Genomic DNA, 18231 nt, shown 5'->3' with positions numbered 1-18231 from the left:
GTTAATTGGGAAATACTGTTGACGGGTTTTATTGATACGACGCGCCGCGCAGCGCCGAGCCGAGCCGGTGACTGGGTTGCACCGAGGTTCAAGGTGGCTTGCACTTCCGCCACAGTCCTGCGGTGTTTCTTCTTCGCATAATTGAATATGTATTGGGAAGCGCAGAAACGTGGAGATAATTGCGTTCGTTCGTATTCATTTCAGTCGCAAGATCGCGTCCGTTTTTCCCCCCATTCGGTCGCAAGGATGCGTCCGTGTTTGTTGGATCGAATCGGATGATTGCATATTGGTACATTTAGTCGCGGAAATGTATCTGTGGTTTTTTTTTAGGTTGACCATCAAGATTGTATCTGTTTTTCGTTCCATTCAGTCACAAGACTGCATTCGTTTGTGTTGCATCGAGTAACAAGATTGTACTTGCTTTTGTTGCATCGAATCGTAAGATTGCATTTATTTTTGTTGCATTGAGTCAGAAGAGTGTGTGTCCGTGTTTGCTACATTGTGTCACGCGATTGCATCTGTTTTCGTTGCGTTCGATCGCAAGATTGAATTAGTCGAATTTATCATATTTAGTCTATTATTCTATTGTTTAGTCTATTATATTTAGTCTACTATTATCTATTTAGTTTTTTTAGTAGAATATGTATCGACATTTGTGTCCAACAGCTCGGGATAATTTAGTCAATCTAGCATTGCTAAGGTTTTCATATTTTTACACCCCTTTTTATTAAAAATGAAATTGATATACTTGGATTTCAATTTGTTGCGAGTTTACTGGCAAATCCTAATCAATATATCCTTTTTCAATTTCGCAAGTATGAAATTAAATGTAACAGTGCAACGTCATAGTACTTGTAGCATCACCCTTCACTCTTCACACCCTTCTTGCTGTTGCAATTTCTGTTCAGATTGTTGCATTTCTTTTGACAAAGTTCCTACAAATAAATATTCAATATTTAATTCAATTGAATATCCTTAAAAACAACGATGCTGAATAACGTACGGCGTATTTCTATTATAAATAATGAATAATAATTCTAGGACACAATTTTTCTGTTTGCACGAACCAATTAAGGATATGATAACAATCTAAACTTTTTAGAAAGTTCGAGATGAATTTTTTGAATGACTCTACTACGTTTAAATCGAGCGCCAACTTTGTTGTCAGCGGCTCTACTCGCGTGAACCGAACGCGAAGGGTTAATTCGGAGGACGGTTCGGTGCATGCAATAAACGATCGTCCCCAGGCAATCAATTTATTCAATGAGTCGATGCAATTTGTCTGCTAAGAATCGCGTGCACTTTTCAGACGGCGTTCCGTTCGAAATCGGTCACATGAATCCTTCAATCTATCAATTCTAACTTCATTTTACTCGAATTACTTAATTCGCTCATCAAAATATCATTCTTACACTCAATTAGATCTACGATAAGCCCTGTGTCTCCTGCTGTTCAATAATGCAACTGCATTAAACGACAAAGTACTTAATCCCCATTGCCGACTTCTGAAATTCCATTTCTTTCTGTGTCGATTCTTTACATGATGCAATTTCAATAACATTTTCTATTTAATTAAATGAACACGATCTGATAATAATTTTAATATCGCGGATTTAACGCTGTGAATTTAATAAAACTCCACTTGGTGGAGTTGATTATAAATGTGAGACGCACAAAAAACCTATTGAGACATATCCTAATATCTTACCTTAAATATTCAGTAGAATAAAAATGTATCTAGATAAAAATTTATCCGAATTAGATTTTATTCGAATAAGAATTTATAATTTTATAATACCGTAAGTATTCGATTTTATAATTTTATAAGTATCTGAAATTGGACTGATCCCGAATGTATTCGGCAAATATATTCTTACAAAATTGCCTAAACACAAATACACGATCAACAATTATTCGCATTAATTATTCGAATAATTTCACAATATCCATTCGAATAACTTATTCGAATAGACAGCACAATTTGTGACGAATAACGAATAATCGTTATTCGAATAAAACATTCGACTAAAAACAATTCATTCGGACAATTATATCTTAGATAAATATTCATTTGAAACAATTCGAATAACACCCAACTTATATACATGCAACTTATACTATGGCTGAACCAACTCGAACGAAAAACGAATAGACTGAAAACACCTCGGCCGCAAAAAAGTCGAATTTCTTGATCGCCGCGACGCGACGAGAACACCGGGAATTGCAACTTTGTAAAGGAATAGCCGACAATTGATTTTAGCGTGACACCTCCCCAGGTATCCTCCCGGACACGCTAATGAAGTTATAGAGAGGCGCTCGTCAGCGTTTCGGCCGCTTCGCGCGTTTTCCCCGCGGCGCGGCATCGCCGGACTCCGATGGACGTGGAATTAGCGCTGAATTAATTCGCACTTCATCGCCTGTCCGAAGACGACCGACGCCCGCCGCTCGATGCATTTTCGCGGCTAATCCACGGCATCAACGGGACTAATTTCATTGGCACGGAGACGATAATTGGGTGATTACCGTTCGCGATTGCCCGCTGCAGCCCGTCGAAGACGTCTCGCCGAGACAACGGCAACATTGTGACACACTTTCGCGCGACGGAAATTTATCGAAACGTCGCCACGACGGAACAGCGAAACGAAGTCTTCTGATTCCACTGAGAAACAAGCGTAGCAAGCGGTGCGATGCACCGATTCTGGCCAGAAACGGGAAAATTGTTAGACTGCGGTTCTTTATGCGAAATAAAAATGTTTTAAGTCAACCGTGAGAAACGGGAATAAAATAAAGCTGAATTTATCTCTTTTAATCGCTTTAACAAGTCAACGACGATGCGACAGTATTCATAAATAATTCCAGTGTCTTCACTATTTTGGATTGCACTAATTCACTTTTGTCATAAAATGCATAAAATGCATAAAATTCATAAAATACGCAGTCTAATTCGTTTTCTAGCGATCAACAGAACTTCAGGCTAGTAAACGTAAGTATTATTTCTAGTGAATACATGCAATTAAAAATCTTTTTTTTCTAAGTAACAAAGCATTCTTAAACAACCTATGGAATTGTGTTTTCGCACGCTAAGTAGAATATAGCTACATTTGTTAACTAAAAAAACGAAACGTACGATACGTGTGATCTAAACATAAGCTCGAAAAGAAAAAAAGAAATTAATGGAAAAAGAAACTGCAATGCGGATAGAGTTAATAGCAAAGAAGATAAAACGGAAGAAAGCAGAAGAGATGGGAAAGAACAAATTGGAAGCAAAAAGTATGAAATTGAAAGAAAAGGAAAATACGAAGAATGAAAGAAACGAGGAAAATATAAAAGAAAAACGCAAAAATGATAAAAAAAAATAAGTAAAATAAAGCTACTTTTGCGTTACCCCCCATTATACTGTACTGTTGGAATTCTTTAACAATGTTGATTGCAAGTTATCTGCCAAAACTGAAGGTTATTTAATAATAACATAAATTAATATATTTAATAATATATATATTAAAACTTTCACACTCCTTATGCGATGCAAGACTTTAATAATATTCGCGTCGAGAACCATATAAATTCTGAATGTGTCCAGAACCGGTACATCTACCCCAAGTTTCACAGATTGCAACGTTAATTTCACGTTAGTCGGATGAAACTGTACTGCTTGCAGCAGGTATTTATTAAGCGTTACGATTAGATCGTGGGAGTTGGTGGAAACACACGATTTCAGGGAGAACCGTACAACAACTGGCATTCGAGAAAATTTGTATTCGTAACGAGAGGTTCCCACGAATCGGACTGTGCGAGATTCGATTCGAACAATATCTTCTGCGTTGCGTTTAACGTGAGGTAATTTTATTAGCTCCGCTAAATGAACATATAATTCTATCTACGAATATGACACGTCCTATATCTACGGTAAGATATTATATAATAATCCGGCCAATAAACTGTCTTATGTATGCGCGCGAAAATTCGGTTTACGTAACAATTACGTTGCCGAGTGGATAAAAAGATTCGATGAAGTGTAAACCCGCTAAAAGAAAAGAAAGAAAGGGTCAATGAATTTCAACGAGCACACACGCACACATAACGGTCGTAAAAGTAGTTCAACTAGCGTAGGCAAATAAATCAACCTTGACGAAGATAAAATTACACGATCTCTTGGGGGACCATCAAACGCAATCAACGCGATTAGAAGCGAATTTGATTCAGCTATTAAAAACGAATCGCGTAATCACCGAGAAATCTAACTATAATCCTTAGGATTGCAAACGATTGGCCTTTGCCGATAAGAGAAACCGATCTGACACAGAATCATCTTTAATTACTCCAATGATTTTTGTTAGGAAATCGTTCTTTCTTTGTTTACGTCTCGCGATCGTGTCTTTCCGCGAGTTTAGCGTAACAACGAAGTTGAAGTTTCTTTCAGACAGCAGAAAACTGTGACAAGATCTCTTTTCGTAGATTTTCTCCAACAGTACGTTTACGCATGTATATCATCGTACGATCTACTTTAATTGGCAGCCTCGGGACAGTCCCATCGAGCAAACAATGAGCCTTAAATCATTCTTTTCCACCGTACTCGTTGTTATCCGTTGCTATCAAATGGTATTCACAAATGACCGAGAAGGAATATTTTACGACAGGAATCGAATTAGCAAAGCAAGTTAAGATCTAGATATATTTACCGTTATAATCTATGTTTTCTCACTTAATTTTGCCACTTCGGGAACCAACGATCTACAAGGTATTCTAAACTTCACTTTGACTACCGAGATCCTTTTACAACGAGAACTAACGATGTACAAAGCATTCTCAGCCATAACCTATTCTTTTTTTGTTTCATCTCCTTATACTTCCATAACCAACGATCTACAAAGCATTCTCAACCTTAATCCATTTATCTCCTATTCAGCCATGATCTGTTTTTTCTTTCTTAATCCATCTTTTCACTTCGAGAACTAACGATGTACAAAGCATTCCTTTTATCCCATGCTTTTTATTTAGAAAACTAACGATGTACACAACATCCTCAGCCATAATCTATTTTCGCCCCGAAAATTATCTATTTTTTTACTTCGAGAAGCAACAACGTAGAAAACAGCCTCGGTCATAATCTAATTTTTTCTTAATCTATTTTTTTACTTCGAGAACCCATGATGTACAAAGCATTCTCAGATGTATCTTTTTATTCTATTTTTTTTTTACTTCAAAATGGGTTACAAACAATTGCGAAAATCACAGTTATGTCTCGATATTTTTATACTCTATCGACCAAAAACTGTAAATTTCCAGATTTTTAAATCCTTCAACGCCTGTAAGTTGCCTCTGTGTGAACCGATTTCGATAAAATTTCTATTATGCACATAAATTATCAAGATCTACAAAATACACTATTTAAATTTTCGGTATAGCCTTAGATAAAAAAGTTAAAAAAACGAGAGATTTTTTATTTTTTTGTCATTCTAAATAATAGCAAAATTTAAATAAAGTATTTCAGTCATTGTCAAGTAGATTAGTCCTATTGTCCAAATAAAATTCAAATTATTTTAAATTCAGTCTCAAAACATACATCGTTTTAAAAGTGGCCAGAAACTTTTGCACGTTACTGTATATAATCGATTATTGTAGGTTATTTGTTCGTATGTGACGGACGGCTTCGTAGCTGGCATGTGCCGCGGCTGTAAATACGAATGTTATTTTCGGAAGATGTCGTTTTTCAATCATATTGTTGAAAATACAGGCGAGTGAAACACAGAGGAATTGTTCCTTGACAGTTAACGTGTTAACACTAGGTTTACGGAACCCGTCCAAACGACAGGTCGCTAATTTGTTAATTAACGATTATCCAGATTGCAAAAATACATTTACGAGTTATTTATTCAATACATGTATCACTTGCGCCAAACATTACAATGTGGCACGTCAAGAATCAAAATAAATGTCTTATTGTTACCTTTATAAACTAATGGAAAACAGTTGCTTTGAATGCTCTGTAAATCTAGTGTTAATAAATTATCTCGACGATCGATTTATTTGCTGATACGAGCCCGCCTCTCTGTTCACATCGATCGAGACAGATCGATCACGGAATTCGTATCTATCGGGATCCCAAAACCGTGAAAATAGCGGAGCCGACCGTTTCGGGGAACCGATAATTACGTTTACGTAAATCGTTAGTAACAAAATATCCTCGGAACGATCCCCGGCGTTCGCGTAATATCCGCGAATGTTTAACAGAACTTCTTTCCCCGGGGTTCCCCGTAACAGACGGCCGTGCAGTTACTAAAATAAACGAACCGACCAGAAATAAGTACATACTCTCTTCTACCTGTTACGTTTTCAGAGGAAACTTGTAAATGACGGGTATAAAATTGCGCGGACCGGTTGGCACATTCAATCAGTTAAACATACATACGGCGGTCAACGGAGAGGAGAGAACAAAAAGGGAGACGGAATAAAAATGCATATTGTATTATATATATTTCACGCGTGTGCGACAACTATGATTTACAATTCCGAAGAATAATCGAATTCTCGCTTAGGGAATTTGATTGTCGTGCGACAATGTTTTCTTTCGTATTTTGTAAGAGGGCGCGTTGCGTTTAATAGAATGTTAGAATTGGGAAGAGAGTTGCCGAAACAGGTAGCGAACGTGTTGACGTGCAAATCTTATGTCAATCGGCAGTAGTTCCTGTCATGTTCGCGACGAGTTCGATACTTTCCACATAAAGGCAAGGTTGAGCAGTCAGAGATTGTTTCGTCATTACCTTCGTAATTGATTGCCGCTGAAATTAGTCTGAAATCATTAAATTGCGGATTTTATGCATTTATGATGAGAGTGAGTAGGCGACACGGAAAACAGCATAAACGTCAAAAGAATTTATATAGTAGTTACGATAATGTATTTGGTAATTTGTAACCTGTCGTACAGATCGTGTGGAAAGCATTCAATAAGGCGTAACGTTCATTTCAGTTATTCAGTTTATTTACTTTTATTTAACTTTCTACTGTTTCCGTCGACGGCGTGCAGATCCTGTGGAATTTCCTTAAACAATGATTGCATTGATTTTAACAATGTTTTCTTGGACTTCAAAAAAATGTGAAGGATATTATATTGTTTAGACACGGGAATTTGTCATGAACTCGGAGTTTATGGTAAAAGAGATTTATTGATGGAGATAATACAAACAATGTTGTATTTTCTATATAGTTTAGCGTTGGAATAGTTCCAGAGTTCAGTAAAGTAGTATACTTCAATTATTTCGTCCTCGTGCGTTTGATATCGCTAAAGAAAAAGTGAGAATGAGACCCAAATTTCATCGGTCTAAAACTGGAAATTGTGTCGATCGTAGTAATATTTATTAATCGCGTTACGTTTCACTGAAATTGAAACTGAAAATAGAACTAATGAAAGATATCAACACCATATTTTACCATCATATTCCACGATTTTCCACGATCTTCCACAATTCTCCACAATTTGCCACGTTTCAGCACAATCAATAACACTGAAAATTTCGAAATCCTAAACTTCGAAGATTTCCCAGTACCATTTGCATCGAATACCAGTTGCCACAAAGACATCATTCGGATAGAAAATTAAAACATTTACAACACCGTTTACGTACGTATATATACATATATTCGTCGCCGTAATAATATGTTATTATTATTATTATTATATTATTATTATTATTATTATTATTATTATTATTATTATATTATTATTATTATATTATTATTATTATATTATTATTATTATTGTTGTTGTTATTATTGTTGTTATTATATATATATATATACATATGAGTTCGATCAGCGCGTGCGACACATAGTACTCCGATGTCTACAACAGCGACAAATAAAAAGGGGCCCGGTTGATCGATTGTCCGGCCGCGGCCGGTGCGGCGTTTTCGTAACGAGAATTGCACTTCGGCAACAATCGAAACACACCTCGGCCCCCGTTACGTCAACGCCGGTTGTCATTCGGACATTAAACCATTGTTGGCCTCCGCGGCAACGAATACGGCGTGGAACAAACCGATTGTAAGGAACAACTGTTTGAAAAGGTGCAACTGCTTTGTCAGCACGGATCAATTCAGATCGTTTCTAAGCTGCAGCTATTAAAGGTGAGGTAATGTCATAATATTCGAGTGGACCGCGCGATTCGCCGGCAAACCGATCGAACTACTCGCGCGCTAACTGTTCAGAATGCGATTTCCATCTGAACGAAACGAATTGTCGTCGGATTGTCGGCTGACGATACGCGCGTGAATCTGTAGATTATGTCACTATTAATTGCAGTTATTTTATGCAGTGGGGCAAAAAAGGCAATGGCGCACCTATTAAAACGGTATTTAATACCAAATGGACTGACTTTTTTTGTAATGTTAGTGGAACAAGATTACCGAATTCTCTTAATTTTGCTATTGCTGGAATGACAAAAGAGATAAAACAATGGCAACATAGAGAACGTCCGCCACTTCATTAAATCCACAAATCTATATGTGACTCGTTATAGTTTTCTCTTTTAATTACTTGTGTCGCGCGCGCGCGATATAAATTTTAATTACAATCAAGAATATAAATCTTTATTCTTTATTATGTGACCTCGCTATTAATGCGACCACGCTAAAATAAATAAATACACGCTAAATAAACTTATAATAATAACAAACGAAAAATGAAAAGACTTTTTAGTGTTATTTTATTTGAGTCTGTAACGAAAATTTAGAAAAGCGTTTTGTAGATAGCAAGCATAACAATCTTGTTCTAATGGCAATTGTCCTTAACTATTGTCTCCTGAACTAGTCAAATCTTTGTCATGCATTCACTTCGCGATCTTCGCAATAACTCTGCTTAAAAATAAAATTAAAAACCAAATGGATTTCATAACGAAGATACCAAGTCACTGTCGTAAAAATAGCAAAACGATATTACAAAGAATTACGACGTTAGAATCGATTAAATAAATAAAACCGAATAAAACTTCAGTCCCCACCCAATAGAAACAAGTTAATTGATAAGCACGAATGTACGTTGCCCTGATAACGCACGATCGTGATAAAAGTTCGCGATGTAAAGCGATTGCGTGGCACAACGAAGTGGCTAAAGAATCGTGCGAACGGATGCAGGAGATTACGTGTAATTAAAGTTTACGTAACCGACGAAAAGCGATAAGTAAATGAAGCTTTCGATTTTTCGTTCCTGCTTTGTAAATTGACTCGCGAACGATTAAATATTGCTACCGCCGTTGCGCTGCTGCAAAGTGTTTTAAAGTGCGGCCAATAAATATACGTGATTCTTATGCGACGTTTATCGAGGATTTCGATACAGGTTTTGCAACTAATTGCAACATTAATGGCCGTCGATACCGAGCTTAATCAGAACCGCAATTTCTGCCGGCCTTTGTGCGGTGCCACGATTACTGTCAAAGTAAAAGTTCAATAACGAAGGTTCCGCGACCGTAAAAATGAAAAGTGCCAGCGGCCGGCGTGGTTAACGTTTTAATTTTCGGTCCGGGCGCGACGTCTTTATGGCAACTGGTATTCGATGCAAATGCTACTGGGAAATCGGCGCGTCGTTTCTCATCTACTGACTAGGATTTCGAAATTTTCAGTGTTACCGATTTTGGTAAATCATGGAAAATTGTGGTAAATTATGGTCGATATTTTTCGTTAGATTCATTTGCAGTTTCAGATTCAGTGAAACGTAACGCGATTAATAAATATTACTACGATCGACGCAATCTCCAATTTTAGACCGATGAGATTTAGGTCTTATTCTCACTTTTTCTTTAGCGATATCGAACGCACGAGGACGAAATAATTGAAGTATACTACTTTACTGAACTCTGGAACTATTCCAACACTAAAATATATAGAAAATAGAATATTGTTTGTATTATCTCCATCAATAAATCTCTTTTACCATAAACTCCGAGTTTTTTCATGACAAATTCCCGTGTCTAAACAATATAATATTCTTCACATTTTTTCGAAGTCCAAGAAAACATCGTTAAAATCAATGCAATCATTGTTTAAGGAAATTCCACAGGATCTGCACGCCGTCGACGGAAACAGTAGAAAGTTAAATAAAAGTAAATAAACTGAATAACTGAAATGAACGTTACGCCTTATTGAATGCTTTCCACACGATCTGTACGACAGGTTACAAATTACCAAATACATTATCGTAACTACTATATAAATTCTTCTGACGTTTATGCTGTTTTCCGTTTCGCCTACTCACTTTCATCATAAATGCATAAAATCCGCAATGTAATGATTTCAGACTAATTTCAGCGGCAATCAATTACGAAGGTAATGACGAAACAATCTCTGACTGCTCAACCTTGCCTTTATGTGGAAAGTATCGAACTCGTCGCGAACATGACAGGAACTACTGCCGATTGACATAAGATTCGCACGTCAACACGTTCGCTACCTGTTTCGGCAACTCTCTTCCCAATTCTAACATTCTATTAAACGCAACGCGCCCTCTTACAAAATACGAAAGAAAACATTGTCGCACGACAATCAAATTCCCTAAGCGAGAATTCGATTATTCTTCGGAATTGTAAATCATAGTTGTCGCACACGTGTGAAACAGGGAGGTGAAACGCAAAGTGTGAAATCCCATTAAATGATTCGTGCGTCCTGGAATTATATACTCGATGAGCAAAATATCTTTATCAAGTTTAATCATATTTTACACCAGACTCCAGTATCACGCGAATTCTTGTAACGCGCCAAAAAGTTTTGCGACCACCGTTTTCATGCAACGCGATTTCTCCTACGACGCGCTAAATAATAAAATTAAACTGTGTAAAGACAGTTTAATTCGAAGTATGTAAAGACAGTTAATTACATTGTAACGAAAACGTTAGAACGTATCTTCGGACTCTTTGGACAGTGATTTACGATCCACGCTACAGAAGCGTTTTTCCGGTTTCGTTTAACATTGGGTACACGGAACGCGTCGATGTGACGTGTGCTAAATTTTTCAATTTACGATCATCGAAACTGCAAAGATACATTTATGGGAAACTTATTCGATAAATTTGTGCCGTTGGACGCGTTGCGATAAAACTCGCTAAAAATCCAAGTCGAATAAAAGTCAGTTTTACGAAGCAATATAAAACAAGCTGCTCACAGTATGTATTTCGTAAAGCTGGCGTTAAGTAACTAGAATTGCGCAAGGAATCTGTGAAATATATTTCTTTCGTTCCGTTCATATGGAACGAAATGTTACACACCCGCGTATAGCAAGGTTTCGCTGGTGTACACTTGGGAAATGGCATTTTGGCCGACCTCTTGGGAAAAGGTGCACCATTGGGCGCCGCGAAAGGAAAAGAAATTGTAAAGGAATCGGGTGGACTCACCCGTCGCGGTCTGGGTCTGCAGCAATAGTCCGATCAGTGAAACCAGGACGTAGATGTTGTACCGGGGTGCCAGGATACCCCGTCGCAGGGTCGTCATCTCAGGCGGCCCCCGCCAGGTAGCCGTCCGACCTGCCGCCTGTCCTGCCGCCTGTCCTCCGGCCGCCTTCGTCAGCTTTGGCTTCTCGACTTCCGGCTTGGGTCCGGGCAGCTCCGCGCCGCGTAGTCCTCGTGCTTCACATCTCATCTGCCTCCTTTCGGTCGGTTCCTCGACACCCGAAGCGACTGCGTTTTCCTCCGAATATCGGCCGCCGCCTCGTACCGTTTCTACCACGTATCCGTCCGGCACCTCCTACCCGCCGGCCTCGTCATTTACACACCGTTGGCTGAAAACGTTCGATCGTTTACGCGCACGATCCTCTCCCGTCACGGCGGCTCCTTTCAAAAACCGACTGGGCCCGTCTCCGCACTGGCTCGATCCCCGCACGAGGATACGGTGCACGCGTGCACGCGTCGCGCTTCCGATCGGTAATCGACGATCCTCCTCTTTTTATTCTCCTCCGCTGGCCTTCTCCGCTATTCGGTTCGTCAGTCTGTGCGACGACGACGGCGACGGCGACGGCGACGACGACGACGCGACTATCGAGTCGCGACGATCGACGATGATCTCACGGTGCGGCGCGTCGCGTCGCGGCGCCGGCTCGCGCGAATCGGTGCCACGCGACTCACGGAATACAGGGAGGTCCTTGGGACACTGTTCGCATTTTTTGGTTAACAGTGAACACAGACAGATAGAAACGGGGATAGAGGGAAAGAGCGAGAAAGGGAGAGAGAAGATAGAGAGGAAGAGAAAGAAAGAAAGAAAGAGAAAGAGAGAGAGAGAGAGACACGCGCACTGTGTAACCGTGTGCGTCTAGTCGAACAGCAGGCAACCAGTCGCGACGGAAATCCCGCGCGAAATGGGACTCGTTTCAATCGAGACGCCGCCACCGGTGCCACCGCGGAACGATCGTGACGCTTCGACCTCGAGACAACATCTAACACACCTATCGATCGTGCCGTCCGTTATATCAACCGCTCGTCGAATTTCCTCCTGCCCGTTTCTGTCCGTTCGTCCGTCCGTTCGGGCGGGTCGCGGCGGTGAAACTTCACGTCCGGTGAACGCGGCTCGAGAGAAACTGCGAGACCGAAGCCGAAACAGGCACGCGACGAGACGTGTCTCGACACGGGACCCCGTCCAGACCAGAGCAACAAAGAGAGAGGGAGACGGAGAGCGAGAGAGAGAGAGAGAGAGAAAGAGAGAGAGAGACGGAGATAGAGGAGAAAGAGAGAGATAGAGAAGGAAGAGAGCAAGAGAGGGAGAGAAAGAGAGAGAAAGAGAGAGAGAGAGAGAGATCACGTGTCCGGCGAAGGAAACTCACTGAACATCACACCATCCACAAGGAACACGGACGGGCTCTCTGTCGAGGAAGGCCTCGTGGCCGCGGTACGAATCGATTCGAAACACCTGTAGAGAACCGGCGGCGTGTGTTCGTTCTCGTTCTCGTTCCCGGGCGAGCGGTCGAGTGTCCTGTCACCGTCCAACGACCGGCGGCGTTTACTTTCTCGAGCTGTCTCTCTGGAAGGCACGCGTCCTCCAGTCACGAGCCGATCATCGAGATCGGTTGACACACGGCACAACGGCGCACCATCCGCAGACCATCCGCAGTCGCAGCACCGTCATCCTCTAGACACGTGGACGTCTAACAAGACCCGCGCGCTTTCCTCTCTGTCTCTTTCTCTCCCTCTCTCTTTCTTTCTCTTTCTCTCTCTCTCTCTCTCTTTCTCCTACTTGTTCTCCCGCTCTCTTTCTTTCTCTCTCTCTTTCTCTCTCTCTCTTTCTTCCGCGATCCTCCGGAGGGAGAGATAGAGAAAGAGAGACAGCACGATCGAAAACGGCGGCCTGGACCTGCCTCACTCGCTCTCCTCGATCCTCCTCCACGCCGATCGTGCTCCGCAACGAGCGACTCGATTGATCCGAGCCGATGGTTTTTCTCTCGCGAAACTACACGGTTGACACGGTCTTGCTTGAGCGCCTCGGATCGCTCGACTCTGCTTGACTTGACTCGACTCAACTCGACTCGACTCGACCCGACCCGACTCGACTCGACTCAGCTCGACTCAGCCCGACTCGGAGTCGCTCGAAACTCCGCGGGTAGTTTCGTGGCGCGCGGATTCGTCGATGGAAACCAAGCGCGCACGAGGCCGCCCGACAGACTGAGAGTAGCAGTCGACAGTCAACAGTCGGCAGGCAGCAGCGGCAGCAGCAGCAGCAGCAGCAGCCAGCAGCGGCAGCGGCAGCGGCAGCAGCAGCCAGCAGCAGCAGCTAGCAGCAGCACAAGGCGGAACGTTTCCCCGTGTGCTGAGCGAGAAGCTCTGCAAAAGCGGTCTGCACACGCGGCCGCGCTGTGTTATGTTGTCCCCACTTCCCTTCTTGGAGCGCGCGATCGCGGCTGCGGCTGCGGCTGCGGCTCGCCTATCTGCCTCTATGCCTCTATGTCCGCCTGTTTGTCCGCCTGCCTGTCTCATGCATGCATGCATGCATGATCGTCTCCTTCTCCTCCTACTCCACCTTCTCCTCCTCATCCTCCTCCTCCTCCTTCTCCTCTTCCTCCTCCTCCACCTCGACCACCTCCACCACCTCCACCTTCCTTTCCTCCTTCTGCCCGTACTTCTTGCATCCTCCTGCCCTTCACCGGCCCCCAAGCCACCTTCCTTCCTTCCTCCGAGTGCTCCACGCGTTCTTTCCACTCTCCGCATGCTCCTCCCACGCTTTCCTTCTGATGTCCCCTCCTGGTTCTTTCTCCCTTTCTTGCCTCCTCTATATCTTTCTTTCATTCTTTCTCTTTTTCGTTCTTTCTTTCTTTCTTTCTTTCATTCCTTCTTTCTTACTTTCTTAGAGCCCTTCTTTTTTATTTTCTTTCTTCCTATCCTTTCTTGCTTCAGTTCCTCCTTTCTTTCCTTCTTTCTCGGATTCCTCTTTTCTTTCCTTCTGTTTTCTTTCTTAGGTTCCTTTCTTTCTTATTTTCCTTCTTTCTATCCTTCTTTCTTTGTTTCCTTCTCTCTTTCTTTAATTCACTTGTTTCAATATTTCTTGCTTCAGTTTCTCCTCTCTTTCCTTCTTTGGCTCCTTCTTCCTTTCTTCTCCTCTTTCTTCCTCTCTTCCCTTCCCTCCTTCTGTCTCTACCTACCTCTCCGTCCCTCCTCCCGCCTCTTCTTCCCCAATCGCCGTGGGTACGCTTCTTTGAGCCACTCGGGTCTTCTCTCTGTCTTTCTTGCTCGCCGGGCTTTTCGTCCGACCGTTTTTTGCCGGCGACGTTGCGCCTCCTTTGTCGGGCCCAGATCGCTCGAGGGTATCGGACTTCGGAATCGTCCAGCAGAGCCCCTATACTTCCGGTATTCCTTTCCGGAGCACGGGGAAAGCACGGCCCTGTCGCGTACCCGTCGTTGCGACTCCAGTCAGGAACGAGAACGATCGACGAACGGACCGCCCGCCGTATTTTTTGCTCGGCCCGAGGTATTTTTAGAGCCTCGATCTCTCGCTCTCTCTCTCTCTCTCTCTCTCTCTCTCTCTCTCTCTATTCCAACTTCTCTCTCTTTGTCTTGCTCGCTCACTCGCTCGCTCGCGTTCACTCCCGTTCTTTTTTGTTACCGATGCATAAATTGTGTAAGGATTTTCTTAAAAAGAACCGAGGTGTTACCCGACCGCGCTTTGTTTTCGATGGGCGCCGAAACCGCAGGGTCGTTAACTTTTCGATCTTTTCTCCCCGAGACGTTTTCCGAGTTCTACCGTGAAGAGCAGAGCAACTCGAGAATAGGGAGATGGTAACGAAATACTCGAGTCGGGGGCAATTTTGGTGGAAACGATAGTGGCGGCGGGAGAACAATGGCGCGGGGATCAAAATCGCGTCCTCCTGTCACTTCTCCTTTCACTTCCTTCGCTTCGGATTTTTTGCTTTTCCGGTTCCTCGCCACGGTCGAGCCGAACCACCGCAGTGCCGCGATTTAATGATACGGCGTAATTAATTGCGGCTCGGGGATTTCGATCAATGAATCCTTCTCGGGCGCTCGTACCTGGTTGAGAACTGTCGGCGAACTGTATTCGGCGTCTCGTCTGTCGCGATTTGAAACTTCACTTCGGGACTTTTCACCTAATATTAACGCCAGGTTTACGGAACCCGTCATAAGTGACGGGTCAGTAATTCTTTAAGTTACGATTAATCGGATTGTGAAGATACATTTACGAGGTATTTATTACGATAATACTCGTTCAGAATCGGCATAAATGTCTTACTTTTACTTTCAGAGACTCATTCGAATCAGCCGCTTTTAGCGCTCCATAAATCTAGCGTTAATGACCTAAATCTAGCTTTAATGATTTCTCGATTGTCGAAGATGAAACGCAATATGCTATCGACCGAATCGAATATAAAATCGAATATAGTGTAGTTCGTGCCAATAGGGACACTGTGATACGACAGAATGAAAAAGAGGCAAAAGGAGACCGAAAAAGATGGCCTGAAAGATGTTCCGTTCGAAGGTTCCGTCGAAAGGTCGAACAAGGTTACTTTCTCTTTTGATGGTGCTCTTTAAATTTCTACGAAGTTTCACGTGCTCGCCTAAAAGAACGCTGCCGCGTTAGACAGAACGAAGGTTGCTTTAGTAAATAGTCCATGAAAATAATCGTTTACAGACAGACACTTAACTTTCTCTCGCGGAGACGGTAATGAAACGTTATTACAGCTTATTACAACCTCGATGCCGACTGTTCCCGAAAATGCAACTTATTCTGCAAAACGAAACACATCCTCCTAGGAGAAGCTAGAGGAACGAGCAAACCCCAACAGGAAGTACCAACAGAAGCGAAGTACTTGACCTAATAATGTTTCTTAAATGATTCAACCGAACATAATTTGACGTAATGATTTTAACCTCCGGTGCCAGGGGCCCCCAATTTCAAGGCAACTTCCCGTCGAACTTTTATTTTCATTCAACAGTTTTCGCATCACTTATACGTTTCTAATCAATCGGAGTGTCTTAGAAACCGATCAAATTCTTTCAGAGCACACAACTATAGGAGATAGACCAGGCGATGAGAAATCCTTCAGGCAGGCCCCGTGTAACGATAAACTGTATTGTCAGCGAAGGATCAACTAAATTTGAAGCGTACTGAATTTAAAGAAAGCAGAGCGTACTTGTGTAAAAATATGGAGCGTACTTAACACCAGAACTACCAAGCCCTAAACATATAACTAATGTATTTCTTTTTTTTATAAGAATCACAAGATTGGATTTATTTAAACTTCTTACGATTTTTATTATAGTATATGCTCGAATGATAAAGTCAGGAATTGTAAAAAAAGAGAGTCAGAAACCAGTAATTTTGGGTTCTGGTGTTAAGTAAAAAAATGGAGCGTAACTCAACTAGAAAAGCGTACACGATTTAAAAAAAAACAGAGCGTACACAATTTAAAAAAACAGAGCGTACTCAACTAAAATAGAATAGAGAAGAACACAATAAACAATGTTCGCAGCCACACCGTAGAACAAGGTCGAAACAAGTCCGAAGAAATCACGACGGAGGAGCGCGGAACAAGGGGTAACAGACGGCCCCCACCGTCTCACGTCACCCTTAGCAGCGAAGGGCTCGCCGAAGGACCGACGCCGGGATCAAATTGTTCCGAGCGAAACGGCTAACGCGTTTATTGTTCCCTTTCGATCCATCTTTCGGATTGCCATTCGGATTGCAAGAAATAAGTATCCCGAGACTTTGATTTCCGCGGCAAAGGATCATCGACGACCGCGGCGAACGTAGACCGGAAGTCACACGGGGGTGGAACGTCGGGACGTCGACGGGCCAGCCGAAGATCGAAGAAGAGCCAAGAGAGAGCGGGAAAAACGACCGACAGCGACGCGACACCCGCGAACAGGACACGGTGTTCGAGTCGAGAGGGTTGTACACCGACCTTGCCTCCGTTCCGGTGGCAAAGTGCAATAGTAATTGGTGGATGCACCGGTGGTACGTCTCTCTTTTATACCGGGCGGCCACGAGAAAACGGTACCGCCCCCTTGGCCACGTGACGATACCTTTGCAGCCGGACCTACCACGCGCTTCTTGCAGCGCATCCCCTTCAAACGGTACCAGAACCCCCACTACGTACCTGCACCCTTCCTTCCTTCCTTCCTTCCTTCCTTCCTTCCTTCCTTTCGTTCTTCCCTTCGCCTTCCGTTTTCTTCGTCCGTTCATACTTCGGTCGTAATACACTTTTCTTGAGGAACGGAGAACGAAGGGGGTGGAAAATATCTTTTTCGATGGAGACTGGACGTGTCGGCAGGGCGAACGTTTAGATTGTAAGGGTGCCTTTTTCACTCTAGGTTCACGGAACTCGTTAAAGCGACGGGTCACTGATTTTTTAATTTACGATTATTCAGATTGCGAAGAATGAATAGCGATATTGAATAATGAATAATTAATACGTACAATACAGTAAAGAATAAATACATCGAACAAAGAACTCATAAATGTATGTGTTAATTGCGGCAAATATCAGAATAACTTGTCACGCGTTTAGGAGCAAGATTAATAATCGAAGCGTAAACAAGAAAATCATTGGAATTTTGTTCCGCTTCTTTCAAACAATTCAAATTGCTAACAGAAGGAATGAAGTAGTAAAATTATTTTTCTCGCGAACGCCGCGCAAGCGTTGTATTAGCCGCAGAGTTGAGCGAAGTTTATTTTAAACAATAAATAAGATGTTACATTTTATTTGGATTCTAGAGGAAAACAAATAATAAACAATTTTTGCTTCCGTTTCGTC

At 42.2% G+C, this 18231-nt stretch overlaps 1 protein-coding gene across 1 annotated transcript in view; it reads right to left on the bottom strand.

The window, feature by feature from the left end:
- LOC117226119 (follistatin-A) overlaps positions 1-13977 on the bottom strand; it is a 105157-nt gene extending 91180 nt beyond the window's left edge. The window contains exons 1-2 of the mRNA XM_076523281.1: positions 12796-13977; positions 11378-12128 (exon numbers count right to left, since the gene is read on the bottom strand). Coding sequence (XP_076379396.1) covers positions 11378-11621 — 244 coding nt within the window. The 5' untranslated portion in view covers positions 11622-12128; positions 12796-13977. The remainder of the gene's footprint in view (positions 1-11377; positions 12129-12795) is intronic.
- Between the last annotated feature and the right edge of the window lie 4254 nt (positions 13978-18231).

Source organism: Megalopta genalis, chromosome 6, assembly GCF_051020955.1.
Source record: "Megalopta genalis isolate 19385.01 chromosome 6, iyMegGena1_principal, whole genome shotgun sequence".
NCBI classification, from domain to species: Eukaryota; Metazoa; Arthropoda; class Insecta; order Hymenoptera; family Halictidae; genus Megalopta; species Megalopta genalis.
Note: the sequence above shows the minus strand (reverse complement) of the source record. Positions and strands in the feature narration are given on the sequence as shown.